Raw genomic sequence first — 27,588 nt, forward strand, 5'->3', positions numbered from 1 at the left:
AACTCATCTCTCCAAGATTGCGCGTTAACCATATAAAAACCATTTGTCGTATCAAGACCCTCCTTAATGCCTCGCCTTACCATCGAAATGCTGGATAGCAAAATTTTAAGAAACTGCCATTTCTGTGGTCATCTGAAAAGCAAAGGCTCTGAAGAAACTAGGCAAAACCTTCAAGCCGGCTGACATTCTATCGCTGTGCAAAGCGCAGGTCTGGCTGTATTTGGACTATTGCTTGCATCTCTGGTCTGGTGCACCCTCAAATCAGCGCAAACCATTTCACCGTGTGCAATGCAGAGCTGGTCGAAATATCTGGGATCCAGTGTACTGTGAACAGCTAGATCCCTTGGCGTTGCGGTTAGACGTCGCTTCGTTGTGTGTCTTATACTGCGTCTATCACGGGTAGTATTCCGAAACCGAAACGTTATTTCACCTGATTCCACCTTCCAAATCCACCTTAACACGACACGCCACTAACATCAATATCATCCCCATCATCTGTATCGGTTCAATGCGGATTTTTATTGCTCTGATATGCTAGGGAATTGATTATCCCCCTCTTCCTCTCAAGGCGTGCTTGACTGTATAGAGTTCTTTCGATAATATTGTGAACGTTATTGGTCGCTACATACAAAATAAATATAAACACAGATTATGAGTTGGTTCCGCTGGCCGCGCGACTTCCTATTGCAAGGAGCGCGTGTTTATCTTGTAATAATATAAGAGAAGGCCTGCGGGGACGTGGCGGGTAAGACTTGACACCTAACAAAACAACCAGTGACAATGTCGGGTGGGGCTGGAACTTGTCGCAGTTGTACTGCAAGCATTGCTTCGTTTTACATTTACTCTATCCTCATATTTTAACAATCACTTGTATTATTATATTATAATAACACTCAACACACAACACCAGGGGCAGAGAGATGCGTTGCCGTCCTTGAGTTGGCAGTACGCTATCTTGAAGGTCTCTATCGTATTGGTTCGTGAAAACTGCAGCCGATTGATTATTCATTAATTGATCGCACAAAATTTTCTTGTAAAACGATGCATGATGCTAGTGGAAATTAGCATGTGACGTAACGTCCGGTGCTGGAATTGGGCAGCTGGTATTAACCCGAACAACTTTGAACACACCCCGTGATCGATGCGGTAGAATATTTCTAGCGGACATCGCCAAATTGTGTGTCTTTAACTGTGTTTCATCATCATCAGCCCGAAGACGTCCACTGCTGGACAAAGGCCTCCCCTAAAGATTTCCACGACGATCGGTCCTGCGCTGCCCTCATCCAACGTATTCCGGCGATCTTGACCAGATCGTCGATCCATCTTTAGGGGGGCCTACCAACACTGCGTCTTCCAGTACGTGGTTGCCATTCGAGGACTTCACTGCCCCAACGGCCATCCATCTTTCGAGCTATGTGCCCTGCCCACTGCCACTTCAGTTTCGCAATCATTTGGACTATGTCGGTAACTTTGGTTCTCCTACGGAACTCTTCATTTGTGATTCGATCTCGCAGCTAACTCCGTTAAGTGTGTTTGTTACAAAATAATTGTCGATTCGATTAGTTTGACCTGATCACATAACCCAACATATACTCAAATATAACTCTCGTCATATTCATGTATGGCCTACATTCAAAGATCCAAGTATTATTCTTCTACGAAGTATCGAACTGTGAAATGGTTTGCACAGTGTCTCAAAATCGATATGACATGTCGGCCTTCTGAATAAACGTGTAGAAACTTTTAAAACAGTAACGCGATTCACATCCAAATTTTAGTAGGGCATATAGTGGTAAAAGTATAAGTTACATATTGTAAATATTGTTAATTAATTATTATAAAAATTTAATTTACACCAAAATTTATGGACAATGCGGGTCTCGGACGAATGGCTCAGAGCGCTCGTACGTAATCCGAGAGGCGCGGCGCCAAGTCCCGCATCGTTTATAAATTTAGGTACAAATTAAACTTGTATATTTAATGGAGTGGGGAATATCACTTAAAAATTATACAGTATTTAAATTAATTAACCGGCTAGATTATGGGTACCACAACGGCGCCTATTTGTGCCGTGAAGCAGTAATGTATTAGCATTACTGTGTTTCGGTCTGAAAGCCGCCGTAGCAACTGAAATTACTGGGCAAATGAGACCTATCATCTTATGTCTCAAGGTGACGAGCGCATTTGTAGTGCCGCTCAGATTTTTGGGGTATTTCAAGAATCCCGAGCGGCACTGCATTGTAATGGGCAAGGCGTATCCATTACTATCAGCTGTACGTCCTGCTCGTCTCGTCCCTTATTATCATAAAAAAATATTAGTTTTAATAACATAATGTCATCTCGTTTCTTATTACTGTTGCTTCAAACAGACAAGTCAGTGCCGTTCTGGATAATTTATAACTTGACAATTTCGTAATTTCTCTTCTTGTTTGTCCGTTTGTATGTACCTGACTGGCGTTGTTATACTTAGCTGTTAAAACATTCTCACGGTCGTATAGAGACGCGTTTAAAAATGTAAATCGCCTGTCGGTTTACACAAAATATTACGAGCAATCAACTAGTTTACACTACACATAAACGCCGTGCTCACAGTAGTACCGAGTACACATAGGATTGCCTTTGATTGTAATAGATAGCGGTGTTATATTATTTTTATGAGAAAAAGAGTCTGTCATTTTTTATTTTGGGGGGTTTTGCCATAATCGCCACGCTTGACAGGCGGGGTAGTGATTGCAGTAGATGATGATCTCTCGGAAGGTCTCGCTGCACATCCTCCATTCTTTGTATCCCTTAGTCGTTTCTTAGGACAGCCACGAGAGGAGACGGGGTTGAATCGTGGAGATCTTTGTGGAAAGCCTTTTTTCAGCAGTGGACGTCTTCCGGCTGATATGATGATGATGATGAGAAGAACTGAAGATACGAGCAATATTTTCACTTGACATTACATGTAATATACTTAATATATGCCCCCGCCTATAATAATGCAGTGTTCTTTGGTCAGGATTCTTGATTGAAACCAAAATTCCCAGCTCGTCATTTTGAGAGAAGATGTTAAGTCTCATTAAAGGCATCAAGGCATTTATTTTCTCAAAATTGATTCCTTTAAAATTATTTTTGATGTGATTTCTATACTAGATATACCTATATTAGATACCTCTGCGGAAACAAATAGCTCTCTGAGAGAGACGAAGAGGCGCAAGAAACTCTCCCAGCATTCTTTTTTTTTTTGCGTTCTTTTTTATAAAATTATACAATATTGTACTGTCATTGCTATTGCTATAAAATAATCATAATCTAGTCCCAGGCTGTTCGATCACTTAGATATTCAGCTGTGGAGTAATAGGATTTACGACAGAGCCATTTTTTAATAAAACATTTAAATTTATTTATAGATAGAATGCTTGACTAGTGGCTGGGACTTTATTATAAAAGTGTATACATTTGCCCTTAAAGCTATTATGTATCTTATGAAGCCTAGTAGAATTAGTTACAAGCAATCCCTTATTTCTAGTGTTATAATAATGAAAATCACTATTAAGAGCCAAAGCTTAGTATAACGTTTTATTTCGTTTTTTTTATGAAATTATACTTAGCTTAAGCTAAGGCAGCCGAATAAAAAAGTCAAGTTCACGTGTTATCAGCAAAGCAAAGTTTTATTTAAAAAAAGTCTGAGCAAAGTATGATTTCGCTGTATATATCTCAGCCTGTATGGTGTAGAATGTGACACAGGCGGCAGTGGCTACCAATTAGCAGCGCCCGAACCGGTCGCCATGACGACGCCACGTCAGATACACCTCACTAACCGAACTAATTGTGTATAACTGAATGAATACATAGTGATGTCATTAATGAATGAATCAAACATAAACGTCAGGTCCCCTCCACCATGCAACTGTGTCTCTCTACTTCAATCACTTTTAATATTGGATATCTCGTGTAACATTGTTTACAATCCAGATTTTATATTTCAACCAATTCTGAATCTGAATTTCAATAAATCAATCATTTCAATTAAGATCTTAGTTATGTAAGTTAAATATTAGAAGTAAATTATTATTTGTAGTTATATATTTTATAAATCTCTTTTTTTATAATAGAAATGTATTTAAGTCATTTTTTAATCATCATTTTCTTTAAATCTTCATTTTCTTTAATTTTATTATTGTAAATGTTGTTTACACCTGTAAAGACATGTCGTATTGTACTATCCTTTGCGTCTTGCTAAAATTTTAATTGTATAATGATGTGTTGTTGGTGTAACTAATCTAAATAAATAAATAAATAAATCATAATTTCCATATAGTATAGACAACGTTTATCTGCCTTGTAACGAAGATAGATGGATAGAAAAAGGGATCTTAAATATTCTATAGATTGGTAATTGTACGTGGCTTAGCGATTTAGGATTGCACTAAGACAACGAAATCGACCAATCGTTTGATGTAGCTTCTCGTTGATTTATGACCTTAATTTTAAAATCTGATTATTTCTCAGTTATTTTATAAAACATTATCAAGTGTCGATTGACATTGTACAAGATGTTAAGAGTTAGATATCGCAGTGCGTACAGTATCGAAACAAAACATATTACTTCAAACAAAAGAAATATATTAGTGTGAACAATAAATTAGTTTTCAAACAGAGAAACCCCTTTTTTATATTTCACCCTCAAAATATTTTAAAACAAAATCTTTTAAAATTAAAAAAGTGTTAATGGCTGTAGAACCGGTGATTTTCCGTTGTTGAGTTATCATATATCCTTTAGTGTTTTTTAATTTTGTCATAGTCTTCATAAATTTTTAGATTGCTCATTAAAGAGAAAATACGATACAAAAAAACATACATAAATGAAACGGGCATCATTCAAACTGATTTAAATTAGAAAATGCCAGTTCCGCTTTTTTTATATATATTTTTTTTAAATATATAATATTAGCTGACAGTCGTTATTCTGTACATAATAAATAAAATACTATTTTTTAATTATTTGTCAATAATATTTCATAATATCACGAATTACTTCTTAACAGCAGAACTATAAAACCGTTCATACTCCATACAAAATTAATATTGGAAATAAAAATAAGTATGGGTACCAAATCGAAATAAAACTATCCTATCTCTTAAGTTGGACTAAACCGCACTCCATGATGTCATCCCCATTAAGATCCGTTTATTAGTAGAGGAGTTCATTGGAAACAAACATCAGGACACTGGATTTATATATATTAAGATATAATATGGTAATTCTAGCAACTATAAAATGTTTAATATTATTTTTTGAGATATGTACCTTTTCATTACTTTAGTTGATTATTTCAAAATATTTTGTTTTTTGATATAAGTTTTCTTTTATTCCAGGCATGCTGAGATCTAGTTACGACCGCCCTGACCACGAACGTAAGTCTCAATCTATTGTTTACTGTTACTTTTGTTCATGGACTCTGGGTGTTTGGCTCTTTCATTGGGTTTATGTTTTGAATCACCCAATCTACAAAATGCATTAAAATCCGTTCGGTTTTTTGTATGTATATATTCACCACAATATATTCCGGGAACATGAAGGATCTATACTTCCCGTAACTAAGAAGTCAGAGCAAGAAGGCATAAAATGCTTACATCTGTTCCTGGTATTACAAGTACGATTCGTAAAAATCGTAAACCCTCAATAGTGTTTGTTATTTGGAAATTATTAAACTTGTCTTTACGTCCGTACTCAGTGAAGAGCCTCTCAACCGAGCAGCCGTGGAAAGTTCTCGATCACTTTGTGAGCGAGTTTCCCTCTCAGCCCCTGTGTGAAAATTAATAAACGTGTGTTTAATACGAGTTCTGGTAACGATACACTCAACCTAGTATGAGCTCACTAATATCTGTTACGTTCAATTTGTGAGAGTAATGAGCGGTTCTAGCACCGCTTATAATACAAACAGATAATAACAGATCATGTTTTTCATTTAAAAAGTAACTGGTTTAGACCAGAATTATAAAGCTTAATTTAAATCGGCATCTCAAAATAAAATTAATTAATGATAAATAAGTGGTGCGGTGTGAAACAGGGACGAATTCCTTACATAATCGAATACTCTTATTACACATCCCAATATGAAGTAATTATCAAAAGCCAACATTTATTTTGTTGATGCGTTAAGATACATTTACAGTTCTTTTTTTATATTATGGAATAGGCCGCCGCCCACATTCTCTTGCAACACCAGAGGAGTCACAAGAGCATTACCGGCCTTTAATGTGTCGTATCTGTCCATAGATAGTACGTCATATACTGGTTCTGTCAGATTAATTACTCAAAATCATCGTCGGCTTTAGGCGTAGACTACAGATAAAGATACTTTACTCTAGAGAGAATCTAACCCTAAGTTAAGCTTTAATTCAAATGAATAGAAACACAAATACGTTGACAATCCCTGGCCCTGATTGAAATGAAATAAAAAACAATTACAGATACAATGTCTCAGTAAAGTTTGTAAAATGGTAACGAATTAAGAAATACAAGAAGAAAAAATGTAGGAGAGGAGGAGGTTGATTGCCAGCCGCGGACATTACGGCGATGATACCGATATAGTGTCGGTCGCTGAGTCGGCAGGTTGAGAACACCTGGCTCACTGAACGGCCACGAACGACCTGAATCATTGTTGTTTGTTTAATGTTTGTTCTTAAACGCAATTAAAAATTTATGTTACGTTATTTGATTGTATTAGGCTGCTATTGTCTGTTTTATTATCTGGAATAGTAAGCGGATATTGCATAAGCACGATAAACGTTAAAAAGTTTTTCCCAACCCGATACGACTTAGGCAGATACCTTCAAAGTTAGAACATGCGAATTTAAAGGCCGGCAACCCATCTCTAGACTCCTGGTGTTGCCTCCTCTGGCCCAATCTGGCCCCGCTCTTATAGAAACAGAACCTTATGTCTTAAAATCGAAAGATATAAAGAATATCTTATGAAACGAAAATTTATGGATAATTTATAAAAGAGTGTTCTAGTAACAAAACGTCTTAAGAAATCGCTGAAAAATAGCAGAGTGTGGAGTGAGTCGGGTGGTGTGGCGACGCCCTAACAATCTGTTATAAATGTTCAGGGAAGCTCGCACTGAATTTGCATTATTTTTTGTCATCAGTGACACTTGACGTTAAGGAAGCTTTGTATTCGCGAACAACGGCTATTTCTCAAACAATGTTTTGAAATCGGATCAGAGATTTGAAAGAAGTCTGTTATTTTATAGCTCCTTTCGAACATGACTTGGCTTGACAGCGTTTCTATTTAAATTTATCATAAGTTATGATACATTATTTTTTAAGTCTTACCTCGTTCACAATGTCGATATTTTCTTCTATTTTCGGTCAGTACGACACAACGTGCGCTCAGACCACCAACTCTCATGTCTATAGAATGTCAGATAACAAAATTAAGGTAAAGAAAATGCATCATGTTACAAGTTTGCAAATTACTTAATGTCTGTAATAATAAGGTTAACAAAAATTGTATTTTTTTTTATGAAAACGAGGGACGAGACGATCAGGACATTCAGGTAATGGTAATTGATACGCCCTACCAATTACAATGCAGTGCCTCTCAGGATTCTTGAAAAACCCAAAAATTCTGAGCAGCACTACAATGGCGCGCGTCACCTTGAGACATGAGATGTTAAGTCTCATTTGCCCAGTAATTTCACGGCGCCCTTCAGGCCGAAACACAATAATGTTTACACATTACTGCTTCACGGCAGAAATAGGTGCCGTTGTGGTACCCATAATCTAGCCACCTTCTTGTGCAAAGAAGCCTCCCACTGATAGAATTGAAGTTAAGTACCCTATACTGCAATCAAATCAAAATCAAATCACTTTATTCATATAAGTCAAGCAAATGCCACTTGTGAATGTCAAGTTTTCTTTTCTTTATAAATTTTCTACTTCGCAAAAGGTTGAGCTTAATGAGAAAAAATAAAGAACTTTAATAATCAACATTTACAGCTTCAACGTTTTACAAAACATTTCAACTACAATATAATATAAAAAATGACTCATCAAAAAGAAATTAAATATCTTTTTACACGCTTTATATTAGCTTCACTTGTATGTTTGTATGTTTGTAACCGACTTCTTTGGGCGCGATCTTGACCCACTTTAAACGGCTAGATTTCGTTCAAACTTTGTAGATTTATCGAGGAACGATGACATTACACTAATTACACTTCTCATCAAGTAGCAATAAGTACAATTACGATTGGAATTCGTGTTTAATTAAAACAATTGATGAGTGTAGAGTTGTGAGCGGAGCCAGCTCTATCCGCACGGTGGGACTGTAGATGGAGCATCATCAATAAAATTTAAAAAAAAAAAATAAAAATAGGATATTATATCACTTCTTAAACGTCATAAACCATCCATTCCAAAAAGAATGCCTCAGACCTGAGAAGAATGGGCGCAACAAACTCAGCGGGCTTTTTTTTCATCGAAGAAATATGTTTACAAAGTAATATTGTACAACTTATTATTTAATAGCCTGAGGGCGGTCACTCCATTCCCAATCTGTGGTATCATTAAGAAAGTCATTTATGTTATAGTAACCTTTATCACACAAACGTTTTTTTCAATTCACACAATTATTTTGAATATCGTTATACTTTTGTATTGAATATTTTCTGGGATCTTGTTGTAAAAATATATACATCGTATCTACGAGTATGTCATACAGTTAATTGTCTAATCTTCTAATTCTGTTCGCCATTCCTTAAATATGTGAGCCCCAGTAAGTTCACATATTCCACTCAAGGAGATATTTTGTTATGTTAGACAGATTTTTTATTATATTATGACATTTACGCCAACGTATATTTTTTAATTTCCATCAAGTGGCCACCCACCCGTTTGTCTTCTGTTAAAATATATACCTGTCTATAAATGTAACATATAAATATGTATAATTATTACAGCTTAAGCTAATTTAAATACATTTAAACTATAACACTCCTTAAAGCCATTAACGCGCGAACGATGCTCATTCTCACGTCCAATGTATTTATCTCCACGCTTTATTCAAATAAAAACACACGATAAAGTGCACAGGCGCTCACAGATGGCGCGACGTGAATTATTAAGTAAATTTAAAAAAGGCATTTCAAGAGTTCTCCGTGCGAAATGGCGCGTGCGAAAATTTAGTGTAGCGATGTCGAGTCGTTGTGTACCAAGTGCTGTGTTGTGCCGAGCCGGACATGTATGTCCGGGCATATATGTCCGGACATGTATGTCTGACATGCTTAAAGTAAATTAGCAGAGCTCAAGGCAGTAATGGTGTATTAAGGAGGTATATTGAATGAGTGTTGTTTAATGAGTTTGTGGTGCGAGCAGCTCTTGTCTCGAACGATTGGCACTTCATAATGAAACGATAGTGATTATTTCAATTATTGTTGTCGCATTTTCTGTTGTTTCATTCTTTATATTTCCCATTTTATTTTCACATTTTGTTTTTATGTAATAAATATGAAATACGAAACGAGAAAAACATATCCTATGCTGAAAGCTAGCTTAAAGTGTCCTCCCACGTCTTATGATTGTCTCTATAATATAAATAAGTTAAAGTGTTAGGCGAGCTCTAACTCGTAGCAATGTGCTACAACCAAAGGCTACGATTGTTGGTCATGAACAGAAAATTAATTTAGCTTTTAGCAAAACTATTATACGATTAAAAATAGATAGTATTTAAACTATGTGTTTCCTAACTATCTGACAACAAATAACTGTTTTGGTTTAATTAAGTTTCCAACAGAGCCGCGACAAGCTGCACAAGTGACAGCAATATAATAAAGATAATAGGTTACTTACGTTAATACTAACTAACAGTTGATCATTTTACACAGAAAAGGCTGCGGCTTCTAACTTTCAACACAACAACTGCGTTTCCGAGCCATTACCGGTGAAATATTTTACAAAGAGTAATTTTTTTCTGCAATATAACACTTTTATTAATATGTTTTATAATGGTATCTTCTTTGATTAACGTGAGTGTGACACAGTTAAATAAAGGTATCTGAAACATATTAATAAAATAAAATAACTTTTCAGTCCTTCTGAAAACATGCTCTAAAATAGTCACGATACGTTTGGTTAGCTAAAATAATAATAAAAATGTAACTTTTATGCAAAAGCACAGTAACAGATTACACCCATTTTAATCCTTTAGAAGGTGTTATATTTAAATGTTTCATAATTTTATATTCCTCACTCAAATCCTCACATACGAAGATCAAATTAAATCCCTCAAGCACAGAATATGGCGCCCCGTGCCCTCTATACTCGAACCTCACAAATATAAATCGAAGTGATTCGGCCACTTGCCAAGGCTTACCTAACCCTTGGGTGCAGTAATTTTAACAAGTTTATTGAGTTAGTTTTACGCGGTGTATGCCGACCGACAAAGTATTAACCGGCCACGTTAGATGATCTCGTCTCGAGTATAGCACCACTTGCACTGGAGCTGTGGTTCGGGTGGTGAATATAATGCGGCGAAATTGTGTAGGTTTCAGTTTGTTAACAATGCTGCCACCTGTTTCTTGCGAAGTGAAGTTTTTAAATAAAAAAACAGATTAAATATAATGAATTTCAAGTTTCAGTGTACCTAGAGATATTATTATAATCACCGTTGATGACGCAAGAGCTTCATTAAGTTACGTAATATTAAAGCTTTACAGCTTCCAGACACATCAACTACATTCAAAGGGTTTTTCTGTTCACAATATCACCGCGGATCAGACTTATCATTTTAAAACCGCTTCTTGGATCTCAAATGCGTGCGGGCCACGACGGTGCTGGCGTAGCACGGGCTACGGCGTAGGACACCGATGCTTTCAAAGCCAGCCCTATCCATACCTATTGGTATCTACAATTTTTAATATAATATTTTAAGCAGTTACAACCTTGTTACAAGTATCGGATATAGTAGTATTCAACCGCCTTCAAAACAAATGAGGAGTTTCTAAATTTGTGTGTATATTTTTTTGTTCTCTTTCAACTCTGTCAGTTAACAATTAGTGAATTGGAAGCACTACTAGATGTATACATAAATCCTTGTGAGACAGACCTCACAGTACATGTCTTTGGGTAAGACGTCTTACGGCCGTTTTCAATAACCTATCGATCCTCTGATTAGCTTACTAGAGGTAGACAAATCTATCCTTTAACGCTTACTTACATTTCAATAACTTATCAACATAAAGCATTGTACTACAATTATATTGGACATAACTATGGATTGATAAGACCTTGTCATTAAACGGTGACAGCAATGTATCCGTAACTAGAGATACGGTTTTGGAAACGGCCGTCCCACGATTTTGAATAACTTTATCGCGTCGACTTATACTCTGTATGGGAATTAGGCAGTGCCCGTAGCGACTCGAACCTACATTGTAATAATATTTGGTGAGCTGACAAGGCAGCTCAGGATTGTGTTACCTTCACATAACACACAACAAAATAGAGTCGACCCCGAGGCATTCATTATCACGCGAACTAGAATCCCCTATACGATTTACATATTAATTGAGATTTATAATAATTAAACATTCATCTACAGCCTAAATACTCGTGTAGCCAATATATATTGATTTATTATATTATATTATTTTCTTGTAGTTGTTTTTACTTTTTTAATATTTTTAGTTATTTAATTTTTTAAATTACTACTTGCAAAGTGTGTATTGTTTTTCAGTTCTTGTTTATTTTTCAAATTCAAATTCAAATATTTTTATTCAAAATAGGATTTAGAATCACTCATTGAATGTCAAAAACTACCACCCATTCAAAAGAGACTGCCTCAGACCTGAGAAGAATGGGCGCAAGAAACTCAGCGGGCTTTTTTTTTAATATAAAATATGGATTACAATGTGATATCGTACAATAAACATTTATAATTAAAGAGCCTGAGGGTGTTCGCTTTATCCCCAGTCCGTGGTGTCATTAAGAAAATCGCTAATGCTATAGTTACCTTAACACACAAACGTTTTTTAAGAATTCTTTTAAATTTCGTAACACATTTGCTTTGTACATTTTCTGGGATCAAATTGTAGAAGCATATACATCGCCCAACAAAAGACTTACTAATTCGACCCAACCGAGTAGTAGGCACAACAAGTTTATGTTTGTTCCTCGTGTTAACATTATGAATGTCACGCTCAACGTCAATATATCAGCTCAATGTCAATATATTTAATATGCATTTTGAGTTATCATGTATGTTAGGTAGGTATACAATTTCTATCATAGATACTTAAGAGTGTGTATATTATTGAATATTTGAACGATGTTACTGTGGTCAATTTGCCGGTATGATAAAACACTGTATCAATGCGTTATTTTGCCATGCAAGATGATACACACACAATAGTTTTACAACACTGAAATAACGAATTGTCATAAGATTGAAGTTTGCTCCAATACTGTTAAACTATAGCCATCATTGGTTTTATTATGCACGCTTGACTTGAGTAGGAAGCTGATGAATACGTGACTATAGTTATATCAAACGCTGGCGTTACGCGAACGGTGACTTAGGGAGTAAGTTGGTGAAAGTCAAAACCACTCATTCCAAAATGAATGCCTCAAACCTGAGAAGAACAGGCGCAACAAACTCAGCGTGCCTTTTTTTCATCGTAAAAATATGTTTACAAAGTAATATTGTACAATTAAACTTATTATTTAATAGCCTGAGGGCGGTCCCGATGTGTGGTATCATTAAGAAAGTCATTTATGTTATAGTAACCTTTACCACACAAAGGTTTTTTAACAATTCTTTTGAATAACGTAATACTTTTGTTTTAAACATTTTCTGGGATCTTGATGTAAAAGCATATTACATCGCCCCACAAATTAAAACTTACGTCGTTAAGTCGAGTTAGACTTAGGCGAGTAGTAGGCGTTATAATTTTATGTCTGTCCCTGGTGTTAACATTATGGTTATGACAGTTTCTAGCAATTTCACTTATGTGCCTATGAACATACATTACATTATCAAGAATATATTGAGAAACAACAGTCAAGATGTTAATTTCTTTGAATTTTGCTCTCAATGATTCTTTAGGACCTAGGAACTAACAAACTAGGAAAATTACGAACGAACACTAACGCTACGCGATGGGTGATTTCTTGATTATTTCGTTTTAATTTCATGTCGTTAGTGACGATCTTTGAGACTTAAAAACACATTAGCCCCCTAGCTACGATGTCCTTTAAACTTAAGCTCAATAATGCTTTTGTACATTATTTTTCAACCACTATATGACGCGACTGGAAGCCACATAGCCTAGCCAGCATGGTGTGGAATGAAGCCTCCCACTGATAAAATTATTTAATCACTGTAAGTTATTCAAATGAGCTAATACTAGGGAAGTAATATAAACAAAAAGAATTGTGAAATTACAACTTAAATCAGTATTAAACTACAGCTGATTGTTTTATATTCGGTGTAACGTAATGGATGGCCAGTCTCCATAGGTCGAGTGTACAATAAAGGCATCAATCACGTGGTGGCTTGTGGCGTGTATGCCGTGTGTGGCTAGGAAAGCCACTTATCAGATGAGGCCGTACTTATAAGGAATTTCCGGATTGATTCATTTCAAAGCCTTCTGTGTAAAATTTTCAACAAAACCCATTAAAAGTATTTTTAACATTACCTTAAACAAATTCTGTAATTAAAATATTTACACTTTCGTGAGACATTATAAGCTTTATTTGTCTAAAAAGGCTTTACTCTTGACTTATCCAAGTTGGTACTGACTTGCCTCCGACCATTCGGAGGTCCTTCATCAGGGTGAGGTTAGTGGGTTCGAGGTGGTGTCCCTTCTCAAACTCAAGTCGGTACCAACTACGACAAAAGTAAAGCTGTCTTAGACAAATAAAATTCTCTATCTCGATCCTGCGATGACCAACTTTTTATATTAGCCGATTGTTTAGAAGAAACTTCTTGATGTTCTTTAAGAAAAATCATTGATACCAAGACTGTAAGATTAATTCTGACAATGCGTCCGCCACGTGAACCATAATGAAGAAGACGATTTATCTCACCGTGCACAGCCAGCTCGCAGACTTGTATCTCTACTCTATATAGGGCTCTTCCACCTCACATAAAACACCACGAGCCATTGATAACTAACCGAGCAACTTGAACAATTTCCTCGATATTGCTTTATGAACTTGCTTCATAATTACAAAGCCAAGGTCGTTCTAACTTTGGCTCCCTTGTTGATCATAATATTATTTCGCTCTATACGTGGTGTTAATTCAAACTCGATCTCAAAAGTTATTTATTAATTTAATAATAATAATGTGAAATAAATAATGTGAAAAATGTCACATGCATGTCAAAGTACATTTTACTCACACTTCGGAGAAGTTGAACTTTTTTAATGACAGTAAATTGCAAGAAAGAAACTCATTACCACTTCTATATTAACAGCAGAGCCTTTTCCATTCACATTTTTCCGAATGAATCTTTTTAACTAAAAAGGTTCCGAATGGACTCAAAACAAGCCTTATGGTTGCCAAATCCAAACTAAATAGCCACTCAGGGAGTTGTTTGTCATAAGTCATTAAACAAATTACCACTTAGCTGGAGTCGGAACTCCGTCTTGCCCACTTTCAAACACAACTCCAAACTCGTCTGCAATTTCTACCACAAATTAAGTGTTCGGAGTTCGGAATGAGAGGCCTGAGGTGTGAGGTTGGGGGTCAGGGCCCGGCAGTGACTGAAGCTTCGTTAGGGCAGCCGGCAGATTGGGTCCATTGTCAGGCGTAATCGTCGCCGAACAATTGCCGATGACGCGACGTAATTGTCGCTAAATAGCCGCGTGCAGTGGCGACCAACTAAATTGTTCGCTGCGTTTGCTACATTTAATAAGTACTTGATTGCCTTTAATGATAAGCCTTTGAGATTTTTTTCTGGCAGTGCAGTGTCTATAACAAACATTATTGTCACCAACACCAGCCTTGCTGAGTTACTTCTTTTGGGAAATGGTAAATAATGTAAGCAATATATTATTTTCAGTTATAGATTCCGTCTTAATCTCTAGACATGAAAAAAATTGCTGATTTGTGGTTGAATAACAAGTGAGATAGAAATTGGTGTCATAGCACCATATCTTGCAATAATTTTTTATAGTTGTATTAAATATGATGTGTCTCTTGGTCTTCTGAAATTTTCTATTACACCAATATTTAAATCAGAAAGAGCTTTGATATTACCACACCTTAGTAAAATTGAAAAATATAAGCTTACATATTTTATCAATCATAAGTTGCTTCACATAAACAGATTGGTTTCACTAAGGGACGTTGAAGATCTCATTGAGGATGTAGATCTAGAAGGTGTTCAAGAATAATTTTCAGGCCTGGAGGGTAGAGCAGAATAGACTTAGTATTCTATGACTTATCTTAGTCTTTGATTGTGTTCGTCATTCAACGCTAGTCAGGATTCAGGAATTTTTGCCCCAATCCCAGGAACTACGCTAGATTTGGCAGGCAGGTTATGTCATACGATTCTTCTCAATATAGGAGTAGCACAAGGGTTATTTTATGACCGTCCCTCTTCTCTGTTTACAATAATAAATATAAAATATAACAAATATCTAGATTAGGGAGATCAACGTATGCCTAATGAAAAATCACAAGCTTTTAAAATTGTTTGATGATGAAAATTCAGTCATATTCAATTCGAAGTTAAATCAAGTTATGTATGACAAAGACGTGAACAATACTCCATCTGATATCATTTTCTGGTTCAGTGCCAATAAATTGTTTTTTTTTCCAAACGTTAATAATACGGACGCAGTTGTTTTGTTAACCTGTGAGAGGGAAAAACTGGTTATATCTGCTATATATCTTGGTGTTAATCAAGAGTCCAACGTACAATGGGGCTCCCGTATGTTGAAGGATTAACTTATATTATGTAGAATTAGTTCTGCAATATACGCAGTTAGAAAGATAAGACAGTAAAACTGAAACATGTTTAGATACGGTTTGCCTTGTATTATATTATAAAATGTAAGTTTATATTATGTTCCAAACTCTGTCGCATTAGGTTAAGTCAAACTTATAATGATAGATGTAGTGTTGTTTAATATATAAATAAATTGTTTACTTTTATTATTTTCATAGTATAGTTCCTATCCTATATTTTAAAACCATCTTTATGCTGCAAAAGAGGGCTATTCACGCTATTGTATATTTTATGCCCTAATCAATCCTAGCGAAATATTTTAATAAATTTATATAAAAGCTGAGCATTTACAATAACATTAGAGAGCAAGATCCTAGTAAAAGTACAAAACATAATATATGACAAAATTCAAAATAATTGCTTAAAACGTAAGCGTGATACGGTAAAACTTTAACAAAATAAATGAATTTCTAAATCATATCACACCATCATAATGAATTAATCACTGCCAGGTTGATACGAAAATAAATTTGATTGTAATACAACATTATTTTAAAAAAGTAGCCCGCTTAGTGCCCGTTCTTCACAGGTATATTATATTTTGGAATGGATAATAAATTTTGAAACATAGTTATTGTTTGATAAATTTATTTCAAATTATTTACATATGACTTAATAATTAATAACACTATTTATATAAAAAATAATAAAATAATACTTAAATAATCTAACGAAATTAATTAATTACAAATAGTAAATATCATTAAGAACGCTGTCGGCAGGCAAGGTGCCCATGAAGCTGGCAACGTTACCTCTTTGTACGGCCAACCTTATCCTTTGACAGAGGTACGTACCAGATCTTGGGTCACCTGTTAAATCAGTTAGACGCCTGGATAACTCTTTTATGAGTCTTAGTGCCGAAACATATTTATCCAGTAGAACATATTTATACGTGAAATGTAGAGTGGACAACAAATTGTTAAAGACTAAATAAAATTATGTGACCTATGTATCAATTCATACAATCGTGGGTAGTTTTCTCATACAAATAAATCTTTTGCTGCTGACCGAAATATATCCGAATAGACCGACGTATATCTCCATGTTAACTTTATTTAGTTAGAATATGTTTTGGTATCGATACGTTACAATGTTAATTAACCAGTATAGTGCGTTCTGATATAGTCCTAATTTTTGTAATAATTTGATACCATACTTCAGTGTTCTGCATGTTAACTGTGACATTCATAATGTTAACACGAGGAACAAACATAATTTTTTTATGCCTACTGCTCGATTGGATCGAGTTAGTAAGTCTTTTGTTGAACGATGTATATGCTTCTACAATATAATCCTAGAAAATGTTCAAAACAAATGTGTTACGAAATTTAAAAGAATTGTTAAAAAACGTTTGTGTGGGAAAGGTTACTATAGCATAAACGATTTTCTTAATGACACCACGGACTGGTAATAAAGCTTTTATTATAAATGTTAATTGTACGATATCACATTGTAATCGATATTTTTATATTAAAAAAAAGCTCTCTGAGTTTCTTGAGCCCATTCGTCTCAGGTCTGAGGCAGTCTCTTTTGAATGGGTGGTAATTTTTGACGTTCAATAAGTGATTTTGAATCCTATTTTGAATAAAAATATTTGAATTTGAATGAAATAAATGGGCTTACCATGCTATGTTGACATATAATAACAAAAATGCAATAGAAATATGTTTTTTTTTAATTTAGAATCCGTCCGAGCGTACGTTGTAATATAAAAACATCGTTAGCTTGGTAGCTGTAGTAATATGTAGATAGAAAATAGCGCACGTTTTGTTTTGTAAATGGATTTGTTTTATTTATTCTAATAACCAGTTACCAGGTTTAAGTCTGCCAAGCGAAGCGTGCAAAGTCCGTTAATTGAAACTATAAATATACAAGCGCCATTTTCCAACTATTTTCGCGCCTTTTTCGCCCACGACAAAATGGATCCTCGGCGCGTTGTTATTTTTAAACTTTTGCTTAGCATAAAGCTTTCCTTTTGCAAGTTTTGTTGTGGAAACAAGTTTTTCACAATTCTATATCATACTTTAGAGTGCATTTTTAATAAGTTCATTATATATGCTCCCGTGCGCTGAGTTTCTTTGAACAGCGTTATTTTCTTTTTAATGTTCACAATCAAAAACAAATTCCGGGGTCATATTGTTTAAGAGCATGTTAAGGTTAAGCAAGGGCCTTTGACTTGTTATTCTTTATTACCAGCTTAATAATTCTTACACTAGAGCTTTGACAGCACTTTTCTTTTAAGCTTCATAGCTTAGCAGCTATTAAGAAGAATTTATTTTCATGATTCAAGTGTACAGTGTAGGTACTGTAACCCATGAGTCCCTCACACGCGGGATCGTTGTTTAATTAAAACAATCTTATGTATTCTGTTAGTTTTATATTTTTATTCTTTCTACTTTCTATTAAACATAATATTTATAAATTTTAAATACTAGGTAACCCGACAGACGTTGTTCTGTATATAATAAATAAAATACTGTTTTTTTTGTGAATTTGTCAATAATATTTCATAACATCAAGAATTATTTCGTAAAAAATGCTCCCTGTTGTTGTAATGAAATTGTTTTAAAGCAGAACTGTCAAACCATGCGTCAATAAATTCTCTCATAGAAAATATGTCCATACAAAACAAATATCGGACGACGGGGGACACATCAAATGAAAAACAAAATTGTTGTTTTTATTTAATTCCGAGCATTTTCCTATTTTTTCACCTTTTAAACCTTCTCTGGACTTCCACAAATAATTCAAGACCTAAATTTTCCAAATCGGTCCAGCCATTCTCGAGTTTTAGCGAGACTAACGAACAATTCAATGCAATTCATTTATGTATATATATATATATAGATTAGGCCGAAGGCCGACCGTTCTTACTTTACATCATTCTCTATCTATGTCCGGTTATTCAATTACTATTCGATTGTCTTCTCATAAATATTTTAAATTATAAAAGAATATTCTATTCTTTAACTAACGGCCAACCATAGAACAATGAGTTCTTATATGCGTTTAAGAACTCCTTGTTACAATACTGTACTAGGAAGTCAACTAAAGGGAAAGCGTATTAAATTAGATTAAAATGACACTTATGAATGTCAAAGATGTACCACCACTTCGGAAAAATTGAGCTTTAATTCGAAGAAGTGGTACGAAACTCAATATCACTGTTTAAATGTATATTTACATTATCAGCATTTTAATTTATATTTCATACAATGTATGCAAAGTGATGTACTAAAATTACTCAATTTTTTTGACTTACTCGTGTAAGTTATAAAGAAAGTAAAGTAAAGATTAATCATAAAAAATCTAATTCTATAGAAAAACCTTGCAAAATATTACAAAACATAATCTAACAATTTTAAACATAGTATTTTACATTCAAACCGTAGTCGTCGTACTTGGTAAATGCTCGGCAACGGTTCATCAGTTTGACTAGACCGAGTAAAGTACAATGCAACAGTTTTTATTGATATTGAATTCAGACAGGGCAAAACTTCAAAGGATTTGAAAATATTTCGTCGAGTAGCCCTAAATATTCAAGATAGATAGCCCTAGATCAGATGATATATATTCGCTATCTCCGCTGGATCGCACATAATGTATAATGTATTTGATCCTGCCATTGGGATTACTAGTCGGAGGTCCATTGTGCGTTTTATACACGATATACTCGGTAGGTGGCCCCGTGTTTCCACTTGAATTTTCTTGCGGAATTGGAGGCCTGCAGAGTTAGTTACCAATGTGTAATAATTGATGGATTCCGCTGTCTTGTGTCGTGCGAAATTCACAAGATTGCGCTACTAGGAAGAAAAAGTTATAGTATATTAAAAAATATACCTACAAAAATATGTTAACAATTGGCCAACAACACCTACTTATAAGACACACCCGAGCGGACTCCAGTCCAGGATTCAATTAGCTCACAATACAAACTATAAGAAGACTTAGATGACCTCAAAACGCTTAACATCGGCTACGTTTTATTAATTATAACTACTATAATAAATCTACAGGTACTCCTCATAAAATGCACCTCACCTGAGTATGTGAACATCCTCAGAACATATGATCGAAGCCAATCACTATTTGGCTGGCAGATATTTTCAATAGGAACGAAATATTATTGGAATGCGACCAATAATACAGAATTGATCAATGTGAAAATGTATAAAAACATAAATATAAATGGAGGTGCGAAGTGCGAACTGAGATGTTCGCTGATGGCACATCCTTGTTCCAATATCTGGATACGCGCGGGGGTTGGGAGAGGGCGAGGCCCGCACGCCGGGGGACAACAAGACGCATCTGCGTTTACACCAACGTTTTATAACTTTGCAGACATTTGAGACATGCTCGAGATTCAACTTTTAAAACATTACTTCAAATATTTTCGTGTTTCATCGTATAGGGTCGACGAGGAAAAATAGAGTGCCAAGACACATTAGGAATTGTGGAATGATATAAATTAATAAGATTTTATTATTGTTATATATCTTAACTTGAAAAGAACAAAAGCATAAGTCTTATGTGGATTTGTTGATTTTGATCGTAAAGAGCAACACAAATTACATAAGCTCAATTTTTTTCAGTTTTTTCTTACAAGTAGTAACGGAAAAGTGTTAAAATTTGTTGTTTGTGTATTTTTACGTTTGGCAAAAATATATTGACTAAAAAAGTAGTTTTATGGATTACAAAGAAAAAAATTTCTTATATCCACGTAAATAGTTTGACAAATTAAATGTTGTAGTTTAAGTTAACATTATAACAACACCTTTACCTTGTTATACACAAGGCTGGGGTATGTGTCTAGTGCGTAAGTTGCTCACGAGTTTCATATACTCTTTTTTAACACAATTGCGAGGATAAAACTAACATGTATTGCATAAATCGTTTAATTATTAAAATAATTGGTGAATGTACAATTTTCAAAACAATATTGGATTATTATTGATGGTAATTTGACAGTTTGTGTTACATTAGCACTTGCCACTTCTTTAGAACTTTCATTTAGGTAAATGATATAAATAACTGGGAGGAGAAGGCATCAAATAACTCATGCTACGAGATGTAGATGGATGTGGTTCGCGGCAAAATATTTTGCCTCCAAATTGATGGCTTGCTTTATTTTGCCACTGATTTTCGCTTTATTATGAATTGAGTCTTTTATGTTCGATTCAGCGACTGAAAATGCGCTGTTTACTCTTATATAATTTGCAGTTAGGCACTTAACTTTGTAGGGATAAATCTATTATACACTAGTGTGTAATAGTTCGGTTTATGGACATAAGAATAATGTAATAAGACTCATTTTACAAGCAAGTGTATTCATAAATATATAGCACTAGCTGACCTAGCAAACGTTGTTTTGCCATATAAATTATATATGTAAACCGTCCTTGAGCTTCAACGAATCGATTACAAAAGATTTCATTGAGATCGGTCGAATAGTTTAGTAGTTATTAAGAAACATACAAACATACATTCTCTTTTATATATATAGATTAATATTAATTGAAGAAAGGTATGCTAACAAACAATCTTTAAATGAAACGTGTCACAGATAATTCTCCTTGAATCATCATAAGTTCAATTATTGCATGTCTTAAGCGCGAAGCTCGTAAGTATGTTCTACTAGGGCCTAAATATCAAGATATCAACGTTTTGTCGCATAAAATCGTATATAACAATTATATTGTGCAGATGATATAAAAAGCACATCGTCAGGAAGATAATAGATTGTTGAACTTATTGATATTGATACTATTTTAACATAAAAAAATGGTTTTAGTGGCTTATCTTGTGGATTTATAGATGGCGTTTATGGGCAGATTCCCCATGGCGGGGTGAACATGATAAATTCTGAAAATATAAATTTTTAATACAATCTATTTTTTAATTTTTTCATTAACTATGCGGGAAGCCATGGGAAGAAAACGGCAGTATAATTTGGTTTTGTTTAGCTAACATTAATTTTTTCTCGGTTGGACATTCCGAAATTTTCGGTCTTTGAGCAGTTAAATGTGCCATATCTAAATGGAGCTTGAAGACAGCTGATACTATACAAAATTATTATAATCAAGTCAAATAACTTGGAAATTTACTGATTTCAAGTAATTTTGAAGCTAAGCAATAAGGTTATATTATATTAAACTTGTCTGTATTTAAACTACTATAAAAAATATGAATAATATGAGCGCTTATTTGGATTTACCCAACTTTTTTATACTATTAACAACTTTTGTCTCAATTATCGAAAAGATAATTATAAAAATATGAAGTAACACTACGATGCCATATCACAAATTCAATTCCCAGTCAACCCTCGGGACTCCCGGCCGCGGCGCGCTTGCCCATTATAAACTCCATTCTAATCCGCGCCACGACCACTTTGTCCGAGCCCTATCTCTGACCTTTATTTAGCTACTAGATTACGACTCACAAATCCTTTTATTTTACTTTAATCCTCTAAAAGGTAACTGAATGGATAAAAGAAATTTCTGCTATATGTATTGATATATTGTTGAATAAACATATCAAAAATGTTCAAGTCATGTTTTTAAAAAAAAATTAAGTTTAAAAAAACCGACTTCAAAAAATGAAAAGTATAAAATAACTTAATACACCTCTTTAGCAAATCTTATATACTTTTAATATTAAATAAATTCTATAATTCAAACAAAACAAATCTTATAACTATATTTACAATACTACATAAAATTAAAACTATCATTATGTGTAAGCGTACCAAGAATCCGGGCAGCATTACCGCGTTGGATAGCTAGGCTTATCCGTTGACCGAAATAGCTGCCAGCGCTTGGGTTTCCAGTAGCCTTATTGAGGCGCAAAGATAGTATTTTGAATAAATTCTATTATTTGTATGTACTACTTATTGATCCATATCATAATTTAATTCTAGACTTTCGACCTTACTTTCTAGCGTTTCGATCTTTCTGTATGGCGCAGTCTATACCCTGAGGATGAGAAACCAATACTGCTTTGACCCAATTGAAATGTGATGCTGGCAGACAGTACTGCAACACCTGGGCATATCAGAGGGAAACCAATAGAAACTTGGGACCCTCATTGTAACTGGAAAATAGGCAGGAAGATTCATAGTTACAGACTCAAAAAATTGGTGTGACTGGCTGGCCTAACACTTTGGTTCGAAAGCTAGTATATATTTGGCGGACAGATCGACATAAGTGGTAACAAATTTTCGATAGTAGTTAAATAGCTGTAGTCAGGACCATCGAAGTGATCTTGAGCAAAAAATACTAGGAATAAAAATTTATCAAAGATTGGCAAAGGCACCCCAACTGTCCTGTCCAAATAATTAGTGAAACAGAATTAGTAGGACAGAGATCTTCGTAAACTTCACTGTACTAAGTGATAGATTGCCCATTGTTATACGACCACTAACGGCCGTTCCCAATATTCAGTCTATCTCTTACTTGAGATAAAAATCGTAACTATCGTGGATTTTTCTGTCCCTATAAACTTATCGACGGTAACTCACCTTATCCGTACACGCTGTCTGTCAATGGGACTACGTATAGCTTACCAGCGATTGAAGTTTGTATGGAAATTTCACTTCACGCGTCCCAATATAAGGCGATAAGAATGACTTATGAGGTATATTGGGACAGCTTCAGATTATTGACAGCTAATAACTGACAGTAGAAGGTAGACATTTATCTCTATCTGTAGATAGTATAATGGGAACGGATGTTAGCTTGCCATGATAACATTCATAAAACGTTTAAATGGAAAACAGTTCATTAGGACAGGCCTTCTGTAGTGACCTATCACAAACGGTAATGTAGTTTACTTCCTGGTGGAATAATGTACCACCTTGCTGAAAACTAAAACTGACTGAGATCAGGTAGACTGTAAATGAAACTTGACACTCCATATACGATTGAAGTCGGCTTAAAGATCATTTATTCTCAAACATTACAAACTGTCACTTACATGAGAACAATATTTATAAATAATAATCTATGAATCGTCCTTACGATAAACACATATAAAACTAAATATAAGTATGTGCACTAGAAAAAACGCACGAAACTTGAATAAATTAAAAGTGCCTGCATCTTTGATATCCGAAGATAGTCCATTGTACAGTTTAGCACCTTCATACGTAATTGTTTTCAGTCCATAATTGGTCCTTGGCTTTGGTAGTTTGAAGGGGTCATTATTGCGTCTATTTTGTATTTGTTTCTTTTTTGTAAATGTTAATCTGTTCGTCTATAATTTTCTTCTTATAATTATTTTATACATATAATATCTTTGAATGTTTTCCTACATCGTTCACACCTATCTGTTCCCGGTAAGGATCTTAAGAAAGGGTTCTCACGCGCGCCCCTCGCGGGTCAGCGGGTCGAGTGTACTTCGGTCCTTTGTACCCAAATAGAACTCCTTGCATTAGCGAGGGTTCGTTTTCTTTTGGGTTTTTCGAGGCGCAAATCGGGCTTCCTGGGGCTGAAGGGATGGGAATAAACGAATGTCATTTTGATTTATGGGTGTGATTGTTGTCACGGCGTAACAAAATGTTTTTTTACAAGTGCGAACTTGTATTGTCGTTGCAAATGAGATCCGAGGAATATACCTGTAGATATTTTCTATCGGAGGCAGTGGCAATGAGTTTGTTGCTACTTCTTCTCACTACAGCCCAGGCTTTTTCGAAACAGTGGTACATGGTAAAAAGTGTATTATTTTGAAATTCATATCTCTTTGACCTAAATGAATAAAGTGATATTGATTTGATTTGAATCAAAGATATTCGTTAGGAGGGATTTGTTGAAATTCTGGAGGATATTGTAATCTTAGATAATTTATGCGTCTAGAGAGATATCCAAATGTTTTAAGTTTTCTAAAGTGTTAATTCCGCCAATATTTGTCTTTTAACAATTCGACACGTGTTTCGCCTCTGCAGGAGGCATCCTCAGGACATGTTGACTCGCCAAAATCTGGCACAAGACACTCTAGAGATTAACACTTAAGAAAACTTAAAACATCTGTATAATTATGGATTTCCGCAAAGTAACGACTTTAATCAATTTGAGTCTAGATAGAGTCTCTTGCTGTTAAACAACCGATAAAAACAGGCCAGGAATATTAATTTAGTGTGCGTGACAGGCTACGTCTTACAGTCGCGATTCGTATGACACCTTATGTTAGTGTGCGTGAATTGCTCAAAATAGAGGTTAGTTCTAAAGTCTATTTTTTCGACGTTTTCACAGTTGTCAAATGCTATCTAGACGTATGAATGATGATGTTGAAAATCTTATTAATTGATATGTATTTATAAAATTATTATTACAATGAAATTTAAAAAGTTGAGACAAGTTTACCAGTGGGAGGCTCCTTAGTTCTTTGCACAGGATGCCGGCTAGATTATGGGTACCATAACGGCGCTTTTTTCTGCCGTGAAGCAGTAATGTGTAAGCATTACTGTGTTTCGGTCTGAAAGGCGCCGTAGCTAGTGAAATTACTGGGCAAATGAGACGAACATCTTATGTCTCAAGGTGACGAGTTTAGTTGTAGTGCCGCACAGAATTTTTGTGTTTTAAAATAATCCTGAGCGGCACTGTATTGTAATGGGCAGGGCGTATCAATTACCATCAGCTGAACATGCTGCTCGTCTCGTCCCTTATTTTCATAAAAAAAAACTAAGGCCACAAAAAAGATTTATTAATATATTTATATTACAATTTCATTTAAAACCACTTTTTAAAATATTACTTAAAAAATATTTTTCTAAGTAAGAAGTTTTCATTTCCGAGGCCAACATTTTTTTACATGTGAAGTTAAGCATTGAACAAACACAGTTCTTTTAGGAAGGCAGTCACCTCGGATTCCTATTTCCAAATGTAATCCAAGCGCAGTCGGGATCGAAGGCCGCGGCCGTGGGATCGCGCCCGCGGCCCGGCGTCATCCATCAAGTGCCGAGTGACAAACGACGGGTTGAATCTCATGTCACAATGACATCCATTACATAACATCCGTTGAACGTAGATGGCAGCACACGCTAACGTAACATTTTTAAATATTACGTATATTGGCTGACCAAACTAGATAGGTGTAGCAATCAATTTAGCACAAATAATACGAAAGATCTAAATAGTTTTCTTAATTTATCATTTGATTGTTTTCTTTTAATTTGCATAAATATGCAAACATCGAAAATACAGACGAACAAAAAAATTTCGCTTTTTTAACAAAATGGCGTTGCTCTTCTATTGCTCATGTGTCAGAATCTAATTGATAGAGATTATGAGGATTTTAAATTCTAAAATTTTAAATTTAAATAAAATAGCTGGATATCTCTTCTGTTCCATAAAAAAGTGGAATTATAGGCTTACCCTATTGAGCCACGAGCTCACACTAACTACAGACACAATAGTCGATTGCATCATACAGGCATTAATCAAAATAGTATATTCGAAGCGTGACTTGAATATTCTGAGCTTGATATCATCAGTTGTAATATACCCTCGATCAAGCGATAATTAACATCAATATTAAAAAAATAGTAACAAGAGCTTTATAGAAAAAATAAAAATAGAATTCATAAAAAAAATTGAATTATATTAATTGTCCTGTTTTTAGCTTAGCTTATATAGCTTAGCTTTTTTTTCTTTAAGACTGCAGTTTTACTTTAAATAAGATAAAATCGATAGGTTCATACTCGTAGCTTCGTGAATTATTTGAAGTCAACTTGAACCGAATTACCAGGATTACCTAAAATTTGCTGATAGAAAAATATGTTATGTATAGTCGACAATATTGGACCAGTTCAGTTTAGAAACCTAACCATTGATTCATCAATAGGTTGTGGCACAAAAAAAATCAAACTTAATTTAACCATTACGACCTGTAATTCCCCCTTATAATGATGTTAATCGTTTAGGGATTACCTCTGCTCCTTAAGAAACGTCCATCAAGCGGTAAATTTGGATATATGCGGATCGTATTTGCGATTTAATCGTGTAAGCTCGTCTCGCCTCGCCGCGTTGGCGAGGGGCGACCCGTCATCAATCTTTATCAAGCGGTCCTCAGGATGAAAAAGTGAGAAATATGAACGGGTCCGTGGGAAATGTGACGTATGCCGCCGCAGATGACTTCGTATGCAGAGCCTCACTACAGCCGAGTGCGAACCAATGAGAGCAAGGCACGGGCGTGCCGGTTGTACATTATATCAAAGACATCATGACACGACTGACTTGTATGTTATAATAGGAGTTTGTGTTTCTGCGATTCGACCTCTGAATTGGTTCCATGGGTGCTTATTGGTCAGTTACTTCAAACAGCCCAGCACCTTCCAGAAATTCAGAGCAGCTGTTCAGAACGTGTTCAGCAGATGTACGCAGATTTTGTTTTTTAATTTTAAAAGGTTTTTGCCACTTAGATAGCAACCGATGCACATTCCTGAGCTTCTGTTGCGTTGTATCACATGAGCTATTGTTTCACCCTCTGAAATTGGCTGCCCATTAAACCGTTTGATAAAAGGCGTTTTTAAATGATTTGTGATAACACTTCTTTCGACTGTTTCCAGTTTTTGTTGTCGGTAACA

The 27,588-nt window shown here is 35.0% G+C and overlaps 1 protein-coding gene across 4 annotated transcripts in view; it reads left to right on the forward strand.

Moving 5' to 3' along the window:
- LOC126975821 (teneurin-m) overlaps window positions 1-27,588 on the forward strand; it is a 243,062-nt gene that overhangs the window by 178,623 nt on the left and 36,851 nt on the right. For all 4 annotated transcript variants that reach the window (XM_050823840.1, XM_050823844.1, XM_050823841.1 and 1 more), the window contains one exon: window positions 5,362-5,400. In XM_050823840.1, the coding sequence (XP_050679797.1) occupies window positions 5,362-5,400 (39 nt within the window). The remainder of the gene's footprint in view (window positions 1-5,361; window positions 5,401-27,588) is intronic.

Source organism: Leptidea sinapis, chromosome 38, assembly GCF_905404315.1.
Source record: "Leptidea sinapis chromosome 38, ilLepSina1.1, whole genome shotgun sequence".
NCBI classification, from domain to species: Eukaryota; Metazoa; Arthropoda; class Insecta; order Lepidoptera; family Pieridae; genus Leptidea; species Leptidea sinapis.